The 20,951-nt window shown below is 45.8% G+C and overlaps 1 protein-coding gene across 1 annotated transcript; it reads left to right on the forward strand.

The window, feature by feature from the left end:
* The first annotated feature begins 884 nt into the window (after positions 1-884).
* On the forward strand, positions 885-20,194 carry Det1 (DET1 partner of COP1 E3 ubiquitin ligase). Its single transcript, XM_059272781.1, has 5 exons — positions 885-1,010; positions 5,085-6,177; positions 9,135-9,322; positions 15,371-15,562; positions 19,556-20,194. The coding sequence occupies exons 2-5, from the start codon at positions 5,095-5,097 to the stop codon at positions 19,788-19,790; spliced, it is 1,698 nt and encodes a 565-aa protein (XP_059128764.1). The 5' UTR covers positions 885-1,010; positions 5,085-5,094; the 3' UTR covers positions 19,791-20,194.
* Positions 20,195-20,951: the final 757 nt, after the last annotated feature.

Below are 20,951 nucleotides of genomic sequence, written 5' to 3' on the forward strand. Positions count from 1 at the left end.
CCTACCCCTAGTAAAAGTCAGACAATATTCCTTCCTCATGGTATTGTGTGCAGAGTCTTTTTTGGGAGTTGAGGCAGGGAGAGCAAGGCTCAGCCTGACCTCTAATTCTATATTCTATGCTTCATAAGAGCTGGGGATATAGGCATGGACCACCACTCATGGCTCACTGATAGATCTTTTATTGAGCTTCTATAAGATGCCTTGTTATAGGTGGGGCTAGAACAGAAAATAAGACAAAAACAGCTGTTTCCAGTTTATATTCTACCAAAGGGCAGAGAATCAATACAAAGCAATGCCCAGCAACAAAAACAGATTCATGCAGTGACGAGCGAAGAAATAGTGATCATGGTGACAAGGGAGCCTTAAGAGATGACATTTGGGGTTTGGTTTCCTGCCAAAATGTCAAAATACACACACACACACACACACACACACACACACACACACAATGTCATATATGTAAAGACTTGAATGATCCAAAAGAGGCTGATGTGGGACATTTTGGGGTTAGACAGCCTATGAGAATCCACAGGCTCATAGGGAAGAAATATCTTGTAAGTCATGTGTCAGTGAAAGGCCAGTAAATGCTATGGGATTCATTTAGTACAGAAGATTTTATTGTATGCTCCGTGCCCACGGAGAATGACACGGTGCATATAGAATCCTGCCTCCCACCATTACAGGAGAAGCAGGTGAAAACTTAGTTCCTATTCAAGGTGTGATGAATGTGTCTTGGATCACTAGGGCTCAGGGTTTTTCATCCAGCCTCTACGACGTCGATCCCGCCTCCCGGCGCCAGGGTGCGCTGCGCCGTTCCTCAGCTGGATGGCGTCTCGCTCTTCCGTACTTCCCTTCTCGCTGCGCAGCACTTCCGGTAGCGGGCGGAAGCCGGGGGCTGGTGGTTGCCAACGCCGGGGTCCGGAGGCATGGCGTGGGCGGGGCCGGGGGAGGTGTGCACCGAGCAGGCTAGGGCGACCCTTGCCCCGGCCCCATGAGCCAGGACCCGACAGGTGAGGACTCGTCCTTTTCGGCCCGTGGGAGCTCCGCGGCGGGCTCCTCCCCGCATGATAGCCGGGCCCCACGAGCCCCGGCGCCAGGCTTTGCCGGGGGAGGCTCCGCCCTGGGCTTTTCTTTCCGGGGGCGCCCCTTGGGCATGTGTGTCTGCCTCTTGGCATCCTTTTCTTGTTTTGGAAGCCAAGTGAGGGGACATGTGCACTTGCTCTAACGAGGAACAGCAACAACAACAACAACAACAACTTGGCTTTCACACATTTAGTGACCCGATTTAGCCAGGCTTTCTTTCGTTTAGAACGTACCAAAGCGTCTACCCTGTGCTAGCCCTTAGAGCTGGAGATAAAGAGTATACCGTGGTGACCGAAATAGACCTGGTTACCTCCAGTAGAAAGAGTACAGTTCAGCGAGGAGAATCAAACATTAAACACAACCCTGCAGGCGAACATGTAAATAAAAGTCGTGACAGATTCTATAGAAAGAACAAGGAAAAAGATGAGTCCTGATTTAGGTAGGGCGGTCGAAAAAGACTTCCCCAAAATCGACACTAAAGTTGCAACAGGAGAAGTTAATGGCAAGGACCAGGGAGAATGCATTTCGGAAAAGAAAGGTACCCCTGTGTTTTTCCCGCGTTGGCCAAGAATATGGCTTGAGGTAGGCTCAGTGTTTCAAGTAGGGGGCTTGCTATATGTCAGGCACTGTGGTGGGCATACAGAAGAGGTTGTGTAGCTGACCCGGAGAGATCACCCTAAGTATACGCATAAGTAAAATATTGAGCTTTGCAGCGAAGGAGAGGCGTGGCTAGTGTGTTGGGCTATCTGTCTCCTGAGGTGAAAGAAGGCCTTGGAAGACAAGATGATGAAGCTGATAACCACAGATCGTTCTCAAAGGTGAAGAATTTAGTTTCTACAAAAGGCCAGATAGTATATTTAAGTCTGTGATCTGTTACAGACACTCAGGTCTTCTTTCCTAGGGCTAACGTGGCCATAGGCAATATGTAAATAAGTTGAGTGTGGTTGTGTTCCCGGGAAAGGTTCTTTCCTAAGACAACCAGAGCAGTAGTTGAGAGCCCTGACCCCCTCAGGTCTAGCTCAGCATGCCTTTTAGATTCTTGTCCAGTGGATGTAGCTCCTTCATGGGTAAGCTTGAAATGAAAGGGTTGCAAAACAATGCCCTTCCCATACGTTGTAAGGTTTTTGTTTGTTTTATGGCACTGGGGATCTGGGCTGCTTGTTACGAAAGCCTTTGCCAGAACCCGCCTCCCCCCACTTTTGATTCCTCTCTGATGATTATGGATGTACATACTTTCTTTGTTGGCCAATTGTATGTCTTTGGGGGAATGTCTTTCAAGTCTTTCATCTGGTTTTATTTAATTTTTTTTTCTTAAAGAATTGGGGTTTGTGGCTATTGAGTTCTAGGAGTTCTTTAAATATGCTAAGTATTAACTCCTTATCAGATATTTGGCCAGCAAATATTTCTATTTATTCTGTAGGTTGCCTTTTCCCTTTTGTTGGCTTGTTTTATTTTTGTATTTTTGAGACAGGGTTTCTCTGTGTAGCCCTGACTGTCCTGGAACTCACTCTGTAGACCAGGCTGGCCTGGAACTGGCAGATCTTGCTTCCGCCGCCCCAGCGCTGGGATTAAAGGCGTGCACCACCATCACCCAGCACCCTTTCACTTTCTAATCGTAACCTTTAGTGTACAGATGCTTTTGTGTATTCACATTTAGCCAATTTTGGTTGTATTACCTTTGCTTTTGGTTCCACATCCTAAAAAGACATCGTCCGCTCCCTTTTCATTAAGTTTCTCCCTGTGGTTTCCTTTGGAAGTTTTATAGCTATAGGTCTTCCCACTTAGTTTTTAATTCATTCTGAGTTAAATTTTGTAAATGGTGCAAGATAAGGGTATGGTTTTATTTTCAGAATTCTTTTGCTTATGATATCCATTTGTCCAGAAGCCATACATTGGAGAAACTCCCCTTTCCTGTTGTGTGGCCTTGGCCTTACTGAACACCAAATGGCGTTTGTCCCTGTGTGTGAGCTTAGGCTTTGGCTCGCTATCTGGGAAAGCAGTGTAAAGAAGGGGAGCTTTGCTGTGTCCTAGTTTCAGAGGGCTCAGTCCGTCATTATGGGGAGGGTCTGGCAGACAAAGTAGAGAAAAGGGGGTACAGGAAAGGGCCAGAATAAGATTTAACCTTCAAAGTCAAGTGTCTATGTCCCTCTCCACCTACTAATTCCCCTCAGGCCTTCGTCTACTCATCGTCACCTCCCAGTAATGCTGCCATGAAGAATCCATGAAATAGGTGGGGCAGTGGTGGCTCACGCCTTTAATCCCAGCACTGGGAGGCAGAGCCAGGTGGATCTCCGTGACTTCAAGGCCAGCCTGGTCTACAGAGCAAGATCTAGGACAGGCACCAAAACTACACAGAGAAACCCTGTCTCGGAAAACAAAAAACCAAAACAAAACAAAAAAAGAATCCATGAGATACTAATCCATTGATTAGGTCTGAGCCCTCATAATCTGCTGGTCTCTGGACTATCTTACAGACACCCAGATGTGTGCTTCACTGATCTGGAGCAGGGGTTCTCAACCTCCCTAACGCTGTGACCCTTTAAAACAGTTCCTCATGTGGTGGTGACCTACAGCCATACAGTTATTTTCCTTGCTACTTCCTAACTACAATACCTGTAATTTTGCTACTGTTATGAATCGCGCAAATATCTGTGTTTTCTGGTGGTCTTAGGAGACTCCTGTGAAAAAGTTGTTCAGCCACCAAAGGGGTCATGACTCACAGGTTGAGAACCCAGAGGTTTCTAATTCAGTCATGTTGATAAGATTAATCATGATTTATACTGAGACTATTCTTTTCCATTGACCTGGTTATGCAAGAGTTATGCCTTTATTATTTTTATTATTGTGGCTTTGCAATAGGTTCTGAAATCAGGAGATATCAGCACTCTAATTGTGTTATTTTCCATATCATCTTAGCTGCTTGGTATTCTTTTAGGGTGAAATTTTATGTTTTCACAAAAATGCCATTGGGATTTTGAGAGATTGCTTTAATCTATAGATCACGTTAACATAACACTCTAGTAAGTGTGTATATATGTATATTCAATGTTACTTTTTTTTTTAAAGACAAGGTCTTGGGGCTGGGGAAAGTAGCAAAATTGATAGAGTGCTAGCCTAGCATGTGCACCCAGCACCTTGTAAACCTGGTATGGGTGCACAAGCCTGTAACCCCAACACTGGAGGGCTGGGCAGAAGGCTCAGAAGTTGAAGGCCATCCATGGCTGCATAGCAGGTTTAAGGCCTGCCTGGGATATGTGAGATTCTATTTCAAGAATAAACAGACAAAGACAAGATTTCAATCAGTATTCTGGTCTGGCCTTTGAACTTGAAGTGGTATTCCTGCCTTGGCCTCCTGAGTGGTGGTGTGTGTGTGTGTGGGGGGCTGTCCCCCCCCAAGAGCAGGGAGAAATGAGGAATATGTAGATAGAAATATAGAGGAGAGAGACAGACAGAAACACAAGATAGCCTCGGGAGGGCCCGGGTCAAAACCCAACAGCCCCTTCTGTCTCTACTAAAGGGCTTTTAAAGAAATGCCAAGGGGTGGAGCAAAAGACCTCCCCCCAACACAGCCATCCCAAAGTGTAATGCAGCCCTGCTGTGTAAAGCAAGCTCAGATGTCACTAGGAAGCTTTTGGTGGTGGTCGTGGTGGTGGTGGTGGTGGTGGTGGTGTTTTTTCCTTGTGTGCTACCATACCCTGGGAGTGTGGTTTTTGTGTTCTTCACATTTGATGTACTTGTTGGCTTACTCTTTGAAAATTCCTGTTAGCTTGTACTTGGAAGGTATTCTTTGGGTAGTGTATCCTTCTTTCAGACCTTTAGATTTAGATATGTCAGGATCACTGTGTAACTCTAATCTTGGAAGGAGAAATGCTGGTCACTGTTGTCCTGGGAGATCCTGGGTTCAGTCAGAGTAAAAGTAATCTGTTTAATTTGCATGTACTTATGCATTAGTAAGTTTTGTTCTGTTTCTTTCATTTCTGTTTTTTTCTTTTCCTATTCAGAGATGTTATAATGGATCATTATGTTTCCACCATTAAACCTCGAAGAATCCAAAATCAGAATGTCATTCACCGCTTAGAACGCCGGCGTATCAGTTCAGGCAAGGCAGGAACCCACTGGCATCAGGTCCGAGTGTTCCACCAGAATGTCTTCCCTAACTTCACAGTCGTCAACGTTGAAAAGCCGCCTTGTTTCTTGCGTAAATTCTCACCCGATGGACGTTACTTTATTGCTTTTTCTTCTGACCAGACATCTCTTGAAATCTACGAGTACCAGGGCTGTCAGGCAGCAGAGGACCTCTTGCAAGGATATGAAGGGGAGATCTTATCCAATGGCAATGACCAGCGGTCAGTTAGCATCCGAGGCCGGCTCTTTGAGCGCTTTTTTGTCCTGTTGCACATTACCAATGTAGCGGCCAACGGCGAGCACTTGAACCGGGAGTGTAGCCTCTTCACTGATGACTGCCGCTGTGTCATCGTGGGTTCCGCTGCCTATCTCCCGGATGAGCCTCACCCTCCTTTCTATGAGGTCTATCGGAACAGTGAGTCCGTGACCCCCAATCCACGATCCCCTCTAGAGGACTATTCCCTCCACATCATTGACCTTCACACTGGCCGTTTGTGTGACACACGCACATTCAAGTGTGACAAAGTGGTCCTGTCACACAACCAAGGGCTGTACTTGTACAAAAACATCCTGGCCATACTGTCCGTGCAGCAGCAGACCATTCATGTCTTCCAGGTGACTCCTGAAGGTACATTTATCGACGTGCGGACCATTGGCCGCTTCTGCTATGAGGACGACCTGCTCACCGTGTCAGCCGTTTTCCCCGAGGTGCAGCGGGACAGTCAGACAGGCATGGCCAATCCCTTTCGGGACCCTTTCATCAACTCCCTCAAGCACCGCTTGCTGGTTTATCTCTGGCGCCGGGCGGAACAGGATGGTAGCGCCATGGCCAAGAGGCGTTTCTTCCAGTACTTTGACCAGCTGCGGCAGCTGCGCATGTGGAAGATGCAGCTTCTGGATGAGAACCATCTCTTCATCAAGTACACCAGTGAGGACGTGGTGACACTGCGGGTCACAGACCCGTCTCAGGTATGGGTGGACTCTCGTGCCCGTGCCCTGTTCGTCTCCACCCTCAGGAATACACCCCTTGATGTAGTGGCGATTTTGGCTATGCTTGGGTTCAAAGTCAAAGCCGCTCTCCTTTTTGTCTGGCCTCACATACAGATTGACAATGGAGGGTAAATGTTAAAGCACTGCTGTGTGGACAGCCATCTCTGTGGCTGTGATCTCAGTTGTTCCACAGGGTATTTTCAGTACCAGTCAGACAGGAGCGCAAATGCTGTAAGGTCAGGCTTTGGGCCACATATGTAGAATCCTACCTAGACGTTTAGAAGGCTGCTTATTGAGCCGAACAGGTTCTGGCAGTGAGAATGAGCACTCCATGCAAAAATGGAAATCCTTTGGGGCTCAGTGGTAGAGAGCTTGTCTAGGATATGAGGCTCTGGGTCCCTAGCACTGGAAAAAAATTTGAAAACTCTGACATTGCAGCCCAGTGTGATGGAACACTCCTATAATGCCAGCAGTCCCCGCATTGGGAAGGTGGAGGAAAGAGATCTTGGGTTCAAGGGCATTGAGTTCCAGACCAGTGTGGGCTATGAGACCTTGACTCAGAAAACCACAGGAGGATAAGAGGTGATGAGAGGGAGTAGCACAGATGGTACTGAGACAGGTTAAAGTGCCCTCTGGAAGTCCAGGGAACCCTGGACATTGGTCTTTGGACAGCTCTCCACCTCAGTGTTGACTGAGTGTGCCTGTCTTTCTGTGCCTGTGGCTCCCTCACCCCAAGCCAGTTCCCCCGCTTGAAATTCTCTGGTTTGGACATAGAAAACAGTGAGGCCAATAGTAAACTAGGATGTCAGCCAGTTCTACCTTTAAGAGATACTGTACATTGTTGGGGGATGATGGCTCTGTGGATAAAGCATCTGCTTATAAACAGGAGCGAGTTTGGATTCCTGCAAACAGTGTAAATGCCAGGGGGTGTGGTGGCCTGTTTGTAATTCCAGTGTTGAGAAGGTGGAGACAGCCCCAAGAGCAAGCCCCGGGTTCAACCAACAGACACCACCTTAATGAATAGGGTGGACAGGGACTGAAGAAGGCTCCCAGCATCAGCCTTAGGCCTTTGTGTCACAGACACACGAGTGCACCACATACGCACGGGAAACAAATAAAAACGAGAGATACTATACAGGACACCATTTCTAAGCCCTCACTCAACCTTGGTAAAGTATCTTCCCCCTCTCCAATTCCCCACCCCCCATCAGAGATTGTACATTCTAAAAAGGGAGGTGATTGGGTTAGATTTTATTTTTGAAAATTCTTTTTCTTCCTTGTTAATGATGAGCAGTGTCACTGAGCCACCACTGGTGAGCATCGGGTTCATAGTATGCGTCATGGAAGATGGGTGGTAGAGTCCTCGACTTCTTTCCCCTCCTGTCCTTAATTTCCCAGTCTGCTGTAGAGGGAAAGCTGGCAAGTGTTTGTGTAATTTTATATTCACATAATTATGAAAGATCCTGTTAAAACCCTGATATGATCAAAGCGGTGTCCTAGTCTATAGATGGGACATGAGTCAGTCTTTTATTTAGGTTTCAGCTATAATTACCTTTCTATTTTGGAAGGAATAAGTTGTCTGTTATCACTGCACTGAGATTATCCTTTTTTTTCCTTTGCTAAGAGGTGACCTATTTTTTTCTGGTAGTTGCAGTCAGTTACAGCTAGACATACTACTGGGCTTGTGCCCTCTGCTCATGGAGTCTGACACTCGAAACCTAGCCTCTGTGCCCCAATTGTCCTCGTCTCTCCTCCAGTTTAATTTGATAAGTTCCAATAAGGTTAACGAGTAAAAACTGCATCCATAGACAAAGGCTTGGTAATATTATGGGTATTATTCTCGGGTTGCCCTCCAGCCTCTTTAATTTGCAGCCAAATTTAATTTCCAGGTGACTGCAAAGTCATGTAAGAGGAGCTCTGGGAAGGACTAATTACTAGTGCGACAGGTGGGCCAAATGGCTCCAGCGATGGGTAGTAGAGATTTAGACTCAATCAGAGGAGGGTGAAACACTAATCCTGGTGTCCTGAAGACGTCTTTGAAGCCTGCTGGAAGCTTGCAGATTTACTTCACACTGCTGCATTCACCGTGACAAAAACTCAAGGTACCTGGAGCTTTCTGTTAGGCAAGGCAGAGCGCTGGAGGTGTCAGGGAAGAGGCCCAGTCACCCAGGGCCCCATTCAGAAAAGCCTGCCTGCCTGCCTGCCACCTATGGTATTTGAATGCTTTTCAGGTGCCCCCTTTAATCTTAATTGCCAGAAATCTCAAATGTATCTTACAAAAGCTCTTGGCTGAAAGAACATTTGTGGAGAAAGAAATGAAAAATGCCTGTCTGATTTTTCATTTGTCCATCTGCAGTATCCTGCGTGGCTACAACTTGCCTGTGCAGTTTTAGCACACAATGTACTTAAGGTGTCTCTCTGTGTGCTAGAAATATTAAGAGGGAAAAATAAATGCCCCTAAATTGAACTTTCAACTGTACACACAGAAGAGGAAATAATTTACCAACAGGCAGCCCTGGGCTGCAAATCACTTTCTCAGCAGGAAAGAAAATTAAATCTGGCATTTTAAAAACTTTTTTTTTTTTTTTTAAATCTTAGGGTGGATTGGGGAACAAATAGGGAATAAACACTTGGAAGGAAAAATATTGAATTTGCACAGTGTGAAATGAAAGATTGAAAGCCTCTTTATATCTACATGCTGGCTAGCTCGGTAATCCTCACCGCGCGGTGGCCGTGGGAAATCTGGTGGCATCACGGCTCTCAGCTGATGGAGCCAGTGCTACTTCCTCCAGCTCCAGACCCTCTGGAGCCATGCTCCCTCTCCCGGGCCAAGGCTGAGGTGGTCCCTGAGCCGATTGTTGTAGGGTGTGGACTTTAAGTCAAGTGGGACGTTTCCTAGGCATGGCTGTCCCATGGCTGCCTCTGTCCTTCTGCAGGCGTCCTTCTTTGTGGTGTACAACATGGTGACAACAGAGGTGATCGCAGTGTTTGAGAATACATCAGATGAGCTTCTGGAGCTCTTTGAGAACTTCTGTGACCTCTTCCGCAATGCTACCCTGCACAGTGAAGTCCAGTTTCCTTGTTCGGCTTCTAGCAACAATTTTGCACGGCAGATCCAGCGCCGGTAAGCTATTCTGCCAGGCCTCCCAGGCTTAACTTGAAAATGGTTGGGGTTAGGCTGGTAGCTGTTTGTTTCAGGAGCTATGTATCCTGTTTGTCCATCTGGCCTTGGGAGGTCTGCCTTTTGGAACCAACTCTCGTGTCATCCTCAAGTTTTCCTATCTCTGAGGACCTATGTAATAATTCATGCATTTTCCGGGTCCTTCTTAGACCATATGTGAGCTGCAGAAAGATAGAAACTACATCTATCTGTTTATTGCTATATTCTTAGTGGTACACTGCCAAGCCCTTGCATATTTATGGAATGAGTGATGGAGATGATTTTAGAACTTCTGGTTAAATATGGCATGCTGAACACATCCATTTATCTCTGTTCCATAGTAAATCCCACTAAAAGTAAAGTCAAGGGATCGGGGGTGGACCATAAGAACAGAAGACAAACCAGAGCGATTGATATGGTTTTGGAAGTAGAAAGTCCATGTTACCTAAGAACCATCTTAGTATATTAGCATGAAAGAATTGGTTCTTTTGGGCTAAGAGCCCATGCAAAATCTGGTATAGTCAGGCAAGGCCTCCTCAGCTTTCATACCTAAATTGCTCTAACCTTAACGAGGTGTGGAAAATACCTGGTTTGGGTTCCCAAGTAGGCCAGATCACACTGAGCAGATGAATCAGAGCCAGCATTACTGCTTCTGGGAAAGAGGAGCAAAAAGGTAGCTCAGTGCCGTGGCTCTGTGTGTCCAGGGACAGCTGTGAGTTAGAGTCTGAGTCCTCCTTGCCTGTGTCTTCTCTCCAGTGCACTTACCTTCTGCCTTAGAAGCATGATTTTTTTCTTTTCAGTCTCACTGTGTAGCCTAGGCTGGTCTTGTACATGGTGATTCACTTCCTCAGCTTTCCTAGTGCTGGGATTACAGGTGTGGAATACACTCCACTCCCTTTTCGGTGGCAGTGCTGGGAACTGAACCTGGGAATCTTCTTTCAAAATTAACTTTTAAGTTAATCATATCATTAACAAGTTACAGAAGGTAGGTGTTCTTGTTTCTTTCTGTTGCTTTGATAAACACCATGACCAAAAGCACTCTGGGGAGGAATGGGTTTATTTCAGCTTACACTTATAGGTCACACTCCATCACTGAGCAAAATCAGGGCAGAGATTCAAGGCAGGAACCTGGAGGCAGGAACTGATGCAGAACCACAGAGGAATTCCACTTACACTCTTGTTCCTGGCTCTTTCCCAGCTAGCTTTTTATTTAGTCTGGGACCACCTTTCTACAGTGGGCTGGGCCCTCCTTCATTCATCAGTAATTAAAACAGTTCACTACAGATGTGGCCACAGACCAGTATGATCTGGGTAATTCCTCAGTGTGGCAATTCTTCCATACTAGTACAGTGGGTATACTCAGTCAAAACAGCAAAGAGGCAAGCGCCATGTGGTGGGGAATTTTGATTTTCTTCACTGCCGTGTCCACAGCGAGGCTAGTGTCTGTCTGCTGAGAGGAGCAGAGAGATAGATGCCTGTTGAATGGATGGAGTCATCGAGGAGTCAGAGGAGACTCTGCTGGCAAAGATGTCAGAATTCCTCTGGAATTAAGGAACATCGCAGGTACCTTGTGAAGAGGCAGTAACAGTTGAGGAGAAAAGTTGTATACTCATTCAGTGAGCCTAAACATTTTGTTTCATGCCACCAAAGTCTGAAAAGTATAGGTGCTCTTGTACATCTTGCCCATAAAATATATCTTGAGTAGATTTTGTTAAGTGCCCTATAGTAGTTTGCTTTAATGAATATATAATGTACATGTAAACTGAAATAATCTTTTTTATTTCTTGTAAACACATGGCTCTTAATAGAAAATTGTATGGTAAATGTTCTCTAGTAATCTTTATGTAAAAACAAAAAACATGAGTAGCTTATGGGTTAGCATAAAGCATGCAAACAGACAAAATGGACTCTTAAGTCTTGAATCATTTAAGAAGTGCCATTATCCTAAAAGAGACCAAAACAGACTAGGAGAGAGAGCGTCAGAATTGCAGTCATTGAAACAACTGAAGGTGTAAATACAACGGTATTCTAGAACACTGATGCTCTAGGAGACCTAAACTTTGTTAGATTTAGCTGAAGAACTCTCCAAGAGAAAAAGAAGGGGCCAGGGTAGGGAAATGGGAAGGAAAGAGTTAAAGAGTTCAAGTTGAGAGCATTTGCCCTAGAGTTCTATACCTGGCTGTTCCTAAAAAAAGAGAAATCCAGGACCAAAGAGCACTTTCTAACTCTGACGGATAGAACTGTCTAGATTGGCAGGACCATCCACGGCTATTGGAGCCAAGTGTTAAACTTTGAGGAATTTTTGCAAGCTGATTGTTAAGCATAGCCATTACTAAATCGTAATCACTTCCTTACTTTGGCATAGTCCATCCTTTTGAGGTTGTCTTTACCAGGTTGCTGGAAGCTGCATAGTGAAGTGCTGTGGCTCATCTCCAACAGTGTTTGATGATGTCCCATTGGTACCTTGAGATTGGCCCCAGCAGGAAGCTTTACACCACAGAAATTGGCAGATGCTACAAATCATGCCTGCCCCCAAGAAAAATCACCCGCTTTGCCAGCTTTCTGCTCAATCAAGTGCTTAGTGTAGTCAGTGAGAAAAGGCCCACATGGAGGCATGCTATGAAGTTTCAAAACGTTGGAGACAACGGTAACTCATAAAAACTTTGAGCGAGAATGCACATTTCACATGCAGAAATGGTGTCAGAATGGCATCAGACGTGACAGTGACGGTGCTGAGGGCTTCCACACGTGAAGACCGTGCCTCCAAAGTCTTGTGAAAGGAGTGACTTCAAGAGCGTGGGACTGTAGTTCAGTGGAAGAGTACTTTCTGCTACTCACAAAGACCTGGGTTCAATCCTGCTCCCACCCCTGGTACCACCAAAACGACCGTCTTCTTTTTCTTTTCTTTATTTTTTTGAGACAAGAACAGTCCAGGCTGGCCTTGAACTTACAGTTTGTCTGCCTTGGGTTCCTGAGTGCTGGGATTACATATGCTTGCCACTGCCTGGTGAAAAGGATTTCTCATTTAGAATCCTGTATTCAAATAGAGTAGAACAAAGACATTTTCAGATCTGTGGAACTAAAAAATAAAATCATTTTTAATGTGTATTTCTGAGGAAGCCTTTGGAAAACACATGTCATCAGTAAGCCCCAAAGAGATGGTTTGTAGGCAACAGAGTCAGAGTTCCGAGGGTGCTAAAAGGGAGGCTGCAGGATCACAGTTCACAGGTCAGACCGGAGGGGCATGAGAGAGTGAAGGATCCAGGAAGGAAGGGTTTCAGGAAAAGGCAGAGCTGGGGCATTATCTGGTGGGTCTGAGTGTATCTTCACTGCTGTTCTGTAGGGTCATCAATGGTATGTGAGCAGAGGTGTTGAAGGAGACCAGGAGCCACCGTGGTTAATCAGGAAGACAGATAACATCCAGCAGAGGCAATAGCAAGACCAAGGGCTGCAGTATTTCTGAAGCCTTTGAAAGACACCAAGGAGGGCAGATGGCTGGATTGAGGCCTGTAAAGGACACCAAGGAGGGCAGATGGCTGGATTGGAGTGAGCAAGGGACAGTAGTTGGACATGGGACCAGAGACACAGCTTCAGATGGTACAGTGTTTGACCAGAGTAGTGGCAAATGGTGTTGATTTCTCTCTCTTTCTCCCTCTCTGCCTCTGCCCACTGAGGATTGACCCTAGGGCCTCTGGTATGCTAGGCAATGCTGTGTCACTGAGCTATATCCCAGACATCTTTCTACATTGTTTATTTTAAGGGGTCTCACCAAGTTGCCCAGACTGGCCTTGAACTTTCATTCCTGCCTCAGTGTCCCTAATAGCTGGGATTACATACCTCTGTCACTAACTAGATGGTTTTCCTTATTTTAAACTGAGAAGTAAAAAGGACAAGTTTGTGTGTTGATGGGACTGATCCTATAGAGAAAGAACCTGCCTAGTATGTGAGAGGGAATGAGATCTACTGGCTCAAAAGAGAGATTGGTATGCCATGCAAGGACAAAGGTCCTCTTCTGCTTCCCTGTGTTCATCAGTAACAAACCAGGGGGAGATGAGGTAGCCGTGGAGAGAGTAGGAGATGGCTGGACTGTGGAAGCGCAGAGGAGTATCCCTCCACATTGAAGGCCTGTGCAGGGTTCATGGCCAGAAGGTTGAAGTGAGCATTTCTGTTTGCTTTTCTCCAGCCATGGGAAACTGAGCAGGCAGAAGCATAGAGTCAGAAGAGCTGAACTTTACTAGAGCCCTACTTGAAAGCATAGTTCAAGGGTTAGAGCATGCAGTGGAGCTGTTTTATGATTAACTATGGATTGTAAGATGCCTAAGAAAAGAGAGATGACGTAATGGGTGTGTGAGATGGGAGGAAATGGTGGTGGAGTCAGTGGATTTTGAAGGATTGTTGAAGTTGGGATGTGTAGAAGGCTGGAGCTGGGGAGATAGATGATGGCCGGAACATGGGATGGTCCCCTGGGGTTACAGTGGTTGCATGGTGAGAGTGAGGCTGTGGGAATGTAGGGTTGCAGCTGAGAAGGTAGGGGCTGGGAGGCCATGCTGTTAGAAGGATGGTTACTGAGAATTTTAAAGTCCTCTAGAGCTAAGAGATGTTAGTTGGACAGAGTGACACAGCCAAGAGCTAAGTGCTGCAGATACCAGAGGGAAGGCTTCTTCATATTTCAGGCAGTGGGGAGCTGGGAGAAGGGAGCTATGGTGTTTGTTGTTGAAGAATAGGAACTGCTTCAATGTACAGATCCCGAGGCCGTCCTGGAGGCTCTGGGGCCTCACAAAGCCATGAGACAGCTCCCATCATGTTACTGTCAGTGGTGACAGGACAGAGACACAGCTCCATGGTGCCACCTTCAGTAGCCTGAAGAGTTCCCTATCCTCTGGGGACCTTCACCTGAGTAAAACCAGATCCATGGCATGGCAGCGGAAAAGAATCTGAGGATGAGCCAGGGTGTGGCAGGATTGGAAGTCATTAGAAGACATTTTGAACAGATTTAAGAGCAGGGTAAAGAACAAGGTTAGTAGAGAGGTACTCGGGAAAGGGTGAGCCATACCCACGTGGTATGGGGCTCTCACATGGGAGTTGTGGTAAAATGTCTTTACAGTAGCGTATGTACTCGGTTTGGTGGCTTCTTGGTTATATCTAAAAGGGTTGCTAAGGAACCTTTTCTTGCCTGGTGAATGAGGTTTAGGATGGTTTCAGAGATACATTGACTAGGAGTACAGCTGATGAAGGCCCTGGTTCACAAGCAGCAGGGGAAGTTAAGATTTCAATTCTTTAAAAACGTTACTGTAACACGAATCTTAAAGGGTCTTATTAACAAAAAACACGGGAGCCAGATATTGGGGTGAACACTGAAAGATCAGAGACAGAACAAGCCACAGCTAACCTCACCTCAGTTCCTCAGCTGATCTTGTTTCCTCAAACTGGAAGCCTCTGAGTCCTCATCCGGAATGAATCTCAGCTGAACTGCTGCTAAAAGCCTAAAAGTTTAACAAGCCTAGTTCCTGGTCCTCACGCCTTATATACCATTCTGTTTCCTGCCATCACTTCCTGAGATTAAAGGTGTGTGTCATCATGCCTGGCAGTTTCCAGTGTGGCTTTGAACTCACAGAGGTCTGGGTGGATCTCTGCCTCCCAAGTGATAGGATTAAAGGTGTGCGTACCACCATTTTCTGGCCTCTATGTCTGTCTAGTGGCTGTTCTGTTCTCTGACCCCAGATAAGTTTATTAGGGTGCACAGTATATTGGGGGACACAATATCACCACACGTTACTGTATGTGTATAGTATGAGTGCATGTGCCATAGCACACATAGGCTGTCAGAGGACGGTTTTGGGGAGTGGTTATCTCCTTCCACTGTGGGGTCTGGTGACTGAACTCAGGTCAGGTCTTCAGGCTTGTGTGGCACTTTTCACCTGCTGAGCTCTCTCTGGATTTTAAACACGTGCATGTGAGTTTTAAACCGAGGCAGCTGCTGAGAAAGCCTTCCTTACTGGTGCTTTGTTCTAGGTTCAAAGATACGATTATAAATGCCAAGTATGGAGGGCACACGGAGGCTGTGCGCCGGCTGCTAGGCCAACTCCCCATCAGTGCCCAGTCTTACAGCGGGAGCCCCTACCTGGATTTGTCTCTCTTCAGCTACGATGACAAGTGGGTGTCAGTCATGGAGCGACCCAAGACTTGTGGAGATCACCCGATCAGGTACTTTGTCACCCCTACAGCTCCACACTGCTTGAGGCGAAGGGCACCGCGCTTCCTCTCTTTCCGCTTCTGTGACATGGGTGAGGGACTGGTAGTCTCTTCTTGTGCTGAAAGGAAAGGGCAGGCCATCTCTGCTGAGTGGTGAGGGCTTGGATCACTTAGGTGTTATTATTGTCAGAAGTTAGCTACTGCTGCTCTTGGCTTCCCATGAAAACATCTTATTCAGGTAAATGCTGTCTGCTATTAAAAGTGTCCAAGGAAGCCGGGCGGTGATTGATGCATGCCTTTAATTCCAGCATTTGGGAGGCAGAAACAGGGTGGATCTCTGAGTTTGAGTCTAGCCTGTTCTACAGAGCAAGTTCCAGGACAGCCAGGGCTACACAGAGAAACTCTGTCTTGAAAACAAAATAAAACAAAAAAAAAAAAGCATCCAAGGAAAAGAACTTTATTTCCCATTTTTAATAACCTAATGGCATTCCATAACAGATTTTGTATCCACTATATTTTACTGAAATTATTTTATCAATGTTACTAAGTAGAAAAAGCAAAGATAATTTTTACTTTTGGAATCTTTTTGTTTAAGATTATTTTATGTGTATGAGTGTTTTGCCTACATGTGTATGTACACAACGTGGGTGTCTGGCACCTACCGAGGTCAGAAGAGGGTGTCAGATCCGCTGACCTGGTTATGGTTGGTTGTGAGCCACCATCCTGGGAGTTACAGGTGGTTGTCTGAGACCATGTGGATGCTGGGAATTGAACCCAGGCTCTGCTAGAGCAACAAGTACTCTTAACCACTGAGTTATCTGTCTTCCCAACTTCTACTGTTGGGACCTTAAACTTAGCCCCTTATAGGCTTCCTCCTCTCCTAAAGCCACATCTGTTCTTCTGCATCTGAGCCTCTGCTGGGATGGATGCTGTGAGGTGGGACGGGCTCTGTCTCTAGTGGCCTTGACTGGCCGGGAGGGCTTGGAGCCCTAAGCTGTAGCTTGGAAGAGCTTTTCACACAGAGACAGTAGCATGCAGAATTTATAGTTTTGTTCATTCCTTTCCTCCCTCTTTCTCCCTCTCTTCCTCCTTTCCTTCTTCTCTAGGCTGGCTTTGAACTTAATGTACAGCGAAGGATGACCTTGAACTCCTCACCCCCACCTTGTTTTATAAGTAATGCCTTATCACACCTACCTGTAGTAAGTCTGTTTGTCATCAGCATCATTATGTATATGTATTAAATGGATCTTTGTAACATATTCTATATAGTTAATCACTATTCACAGTATTTCCTTTGGGATATTGCAGTCAAGTTCCTAAACTCAATTAAATTTTTTTTTTATTTTATCATGGCAAATTTTATATCTGTGATGGCCCTCTGTACCTCCTAGCTTCAGAGGTTGTCAACTCTTGACCAGCTGTTTCCTCGTCTCACCTCCCTGCTGCTCTGGATTACTTTTCAGTAAATCGCTGTTTCCCTTGAATTTTACCCACAAACATTTCAGTGTGGATTTCTAAAAGTTAACAAGCTTTAACAAACACCAAAAGCCTTGATATCATCCTATCTAAACAAAATTCACAATTTATTAATGGGGCTGGAAATGTAGCTCAGTAGGTAGACTGCTTACTTGGCATGCACAAAGCCCTAGGTTCGTTTCCCAGCCTCACATAGACCTGGAGTGGTGGTGGTGCACACCTGGTGGTGCGCTTGGGAGACAGAGGCAGGAAGACCAGGAGTTCAAGATCATCTTCAGCTACATAGCAGGTTTGAGGCCAGCCTGGGCTACATGAGACCGTGCCTCAGAACAAAGTCATTTGTTAATGTCCCCAAGCATCTAATTAGTTCCCCTGCATTGCCTGTGGGTACTCTTTGCACAGTTTCTCTGTTTGACTCATGTTCTAATGCATGTGGCTCTACCCTTCAAATCGTAGTCTACAGGTTTACTTCTCTCTTGCTTTTCCTTGCAATGACATCATTGTTCATCACCAACTTGTTCATCCCGTAGTCTTCTCACATCCGGGCTCTGTTCATCGCATGCTGGGAGTAGAAATATTTACTACATTTCTTATTCCCCCTGCTTGCCTACAAATGGGTGGTTAGATTTAGAAGCCCCAACAACTCACTTTAAATTATAAACCCTGTATGTGTTGGGAACTATGTGGGTAGGTTAGTGTGCTTTTTATGCATAAGAGCACATAATGGGCCTCGTTTTAGTCAAATAGATACATTTCTGTCCTTGCTGATTTCCTTGCTTTTTCAGTTTGAAAAGATGAGCCCAAGGAACACCCCTGCAGTGCCATTACCGGACTGAGGAGGCTTCTCTTGTAACTCCTTCATGTTTTCACTCCAGATGAGAACTGGAAGGATATTACAGGCTTCTGAAGAGGCTGTACTGTCAGTTCCTTCCGCCGTCTCCTCCATTCTGGTCTTTGTCAATACGTGTGTGTATGTGTGTGTGTGTGTGTGTGTGTGTGTGTGTGTGTGTGTGTGTGTAGAGGCTGTGCTGTCAGACACCTTCGCCATCTCTTCCGTTCTGGTCTTTGTCAATATGTGTGTGTGTTCATGTTTTCATTTGCAGCTTTAATCACAACAGGCATCATGGGTGTCAACTGCTTTAACTTTAGGGGTGTGTGTCCGTTGTGTTACACGATCCTCACACTGATTCACTGTTCTATCAAGTAGACATGTCATCATTTATCCAGCCTTCTGCTCATCTTTTTTATGCATTTTTGCATTAGAGCAGCTCTGATAATGCCATCATTAATCATTTAAATTAAATTCTGAGGATATGAATTCTTGATGATGGGATTATTTTATCAAAAAGTATGACTATCCTTGAGCTCAGGGGTGGCACATTTCCCTAGTATGTGCAAGGCACTAGATTTGAGCCTCAGCTCTGCAAAATAATAATAAAATAGTAATTGTAATAAAAGTATGAGTATCCAAAAAAGAAAATCAGAACTTCCCATTTGGTTCAGAACTCTCCATTTTCTGGAATTCTCCAGCCTGTTCATCATCTCTAGTTTCCCAAAGCACAAGTTATTCAGAAACATCTTTTGTCTGATTGTGTAAGGTGGAAAGTCCTAACCTAAATCACTCGCCATTTTGTTTGTAGGCAAGTGCCCTACTGCTGAGCTGCATCCCTAGCATGTGATTTTATTTCTGTGTGTGAAAAATGACAGCCTTCAGAGAGAATTTATTTTATTTTTTTTATTATTTATTGAGGTGCTCTCATGTAGCCCAGGCAAGCCTCAAACTTGCTGTATAGCCAAGGCTGGCCTTGAACTTCTGATCCTCCTACCTCTGCCCTCCAGAGTGCTGGGATTACAGACATGTGCCACTATACCTGGTGCAAGAATTTGTTCTTATAACTGAAAACCTTAAAGATTAGCCCAGAATGGCACTGTTCCATACAGGAGCCGCTAGCCACTTACAACTGTTGAGCACCTAATGTGAGCCCCGGCCAGTCGGAGATGTGTGCAGGTGTCAGGTAGGTTTTAGATTTCAAAGAGGTAGTGAAAGGAAGAGTGTATGGTATCCCATGGTTGGTTGGTTTGTTTGTTCGTTTGTTTGTTTTGCATGACTGTGGGCTGTAATGGTAATATTCTGGATATATTGGATTACATTAAATATTTTACAAAATAAATTCCACTTTTTTGTTTTACTTTTTAAAAATATGGCTATTCAAAGATTTAAAGTTACACATGAAGCTTAGATTTGCTGTTTGCATTTCATTTTTAATGCCAGCTTAAACAGTCTTTAGGCAGGAGCTTCCGGAAGCAGGGAGGTTCTGATTTAGAGTCTAGTTCAGGGTCATCGTGAGAAGAGGTGATCACTGACTCAGGACAGGAGTTAACTTTGCAGTCACTCTGCCTCTCAGCTGAGCTGATCAGATAAGGTGGCTTCGTGGTTCTGCTATCAGATGAACTACTGAGGGTCTGCCTCCCCTGCTGTCCGGATTTCAAGATGGCAGTGATACAGCACCGTGTCTTTTCTCTGTTTAGGTTCTATGCCCGGGACTCTGGCTTGCTGAAGTTCGAGATCCAGGCAGGCTTGCTGGGCCGCCCCATCAACCACACGGTGCGTCGCCTCGTTGCCTTCACCTTCCACCCTTTTGAGCCGTTTGCTATTTCGGTGCAGAGGACTAATGCAGAGTACGTTGTCAACTTCCACATGCGACACTGCTGCACCTCGGCGCCTCACCACAGCCGCGCCGGCCAGGACTTCGCCCCTGCTTGACTCCATGGACTCCAGAGCAGAAGCTGCTGGTTGCCAGATTTGGGGATTCCAGACTGGAACCTCGCCCCCACCTAAGACAGAGCCTTAGAGGAGTGGAGGATGGGGTGCAACCGAGTGGGATTGGTGTTCCTGATACCCAGCTGATCGTTTTTTAAGGTTTTCTCGCTTTTCCCTGTGGGAACACCTAGCATTAAGTCCATTTTATTTTGTTTACTTAGCATTTTATGGCTGTGAAAATAGAAGCATTACACCTTTCCTCCTGGCTGCCCCTCTTTGGCATTCAGGTCTGAAGCCTGCAGCAGGTAAATCATGTTTACTCCTGAGAATTATGTACTCCTTTCCATTTCTCCAACAAGCAGGGCTCTTTATAAAAGAGAATAAAGCCTTGGTATTTTCTTATGAAACTCTCTCTCTCTCTCGCTTGATGTTCCCCTACACCGATCCTTTTTGGATGCTTGGGTTGAAAGAGGGACCGTGAGAGAAGCGAAAGGCCCTGAATGCAGCAGCTGCTCCTGAGTGTGCTAAGTGGCCAGTGCCCGCATGAAAGGCAGTCATTTGCCGGCACTGTTTCCTTCCCAGGGGTTTTCTGCTGGTAATTGTTAGCACCGGAGAAGTGGAGGTAATCACACATCCTCATGTGGAAGCATGCTCACATCTGCTGCCCATGTCATGCTGGTGAGAGAGCATGCAGCCCTGGGAGTCTTGGCAGAAACAAACAATGTGTAGCACGTACTGTCCTTGAGTAGCAGGAGCTGGAAAGCTCCAGGTGTCCCTAAACAGATCAAACTGGTTGTCCCTGGGTGGCTCTCATAGCTGTCCTATAGACCCCTGCTGGCCCTAGACTGCACCCTTCTGTCACATTGTCAACCAGCCTCCTCCAGAGGGCTTGTCAGCCTGTTTACATTTCATTTGCATAATGTTTCCCCCAGTAATGATGTAGTCCGCTTGTTTAGAAACATCTGTCTCAGAAGGTACCTTTGAAATGTTTTGTACCAAAGCAATCTGTAGAAGGAGCCATGGATGCAAACAGCTGGGTCCTATATTCCTTCTGCCAGCCAGACTTCTGGGGAGCCTAAGAAAGGTGATAGGAGATCCTGAGCCGCACCCAAGCCAGTTCTATTAATGTCGTCGTCTTCAGTATTGAATAGCTAAATTTATTCT

This window comes from Peromyscus eremicus, chromosome 1 (assembly GCF_949786415.1).
Source record: "Peromyscus eremicus chromosome 1, PerEre_H2_v1, whole genome shotgun sequence".
Lineage (NCBI taxonomy): Eukaryota > Metazoa > Chordata > Mammalia > Rodentia > Cricetidae > Peromyscus > Peromyscus eremicus.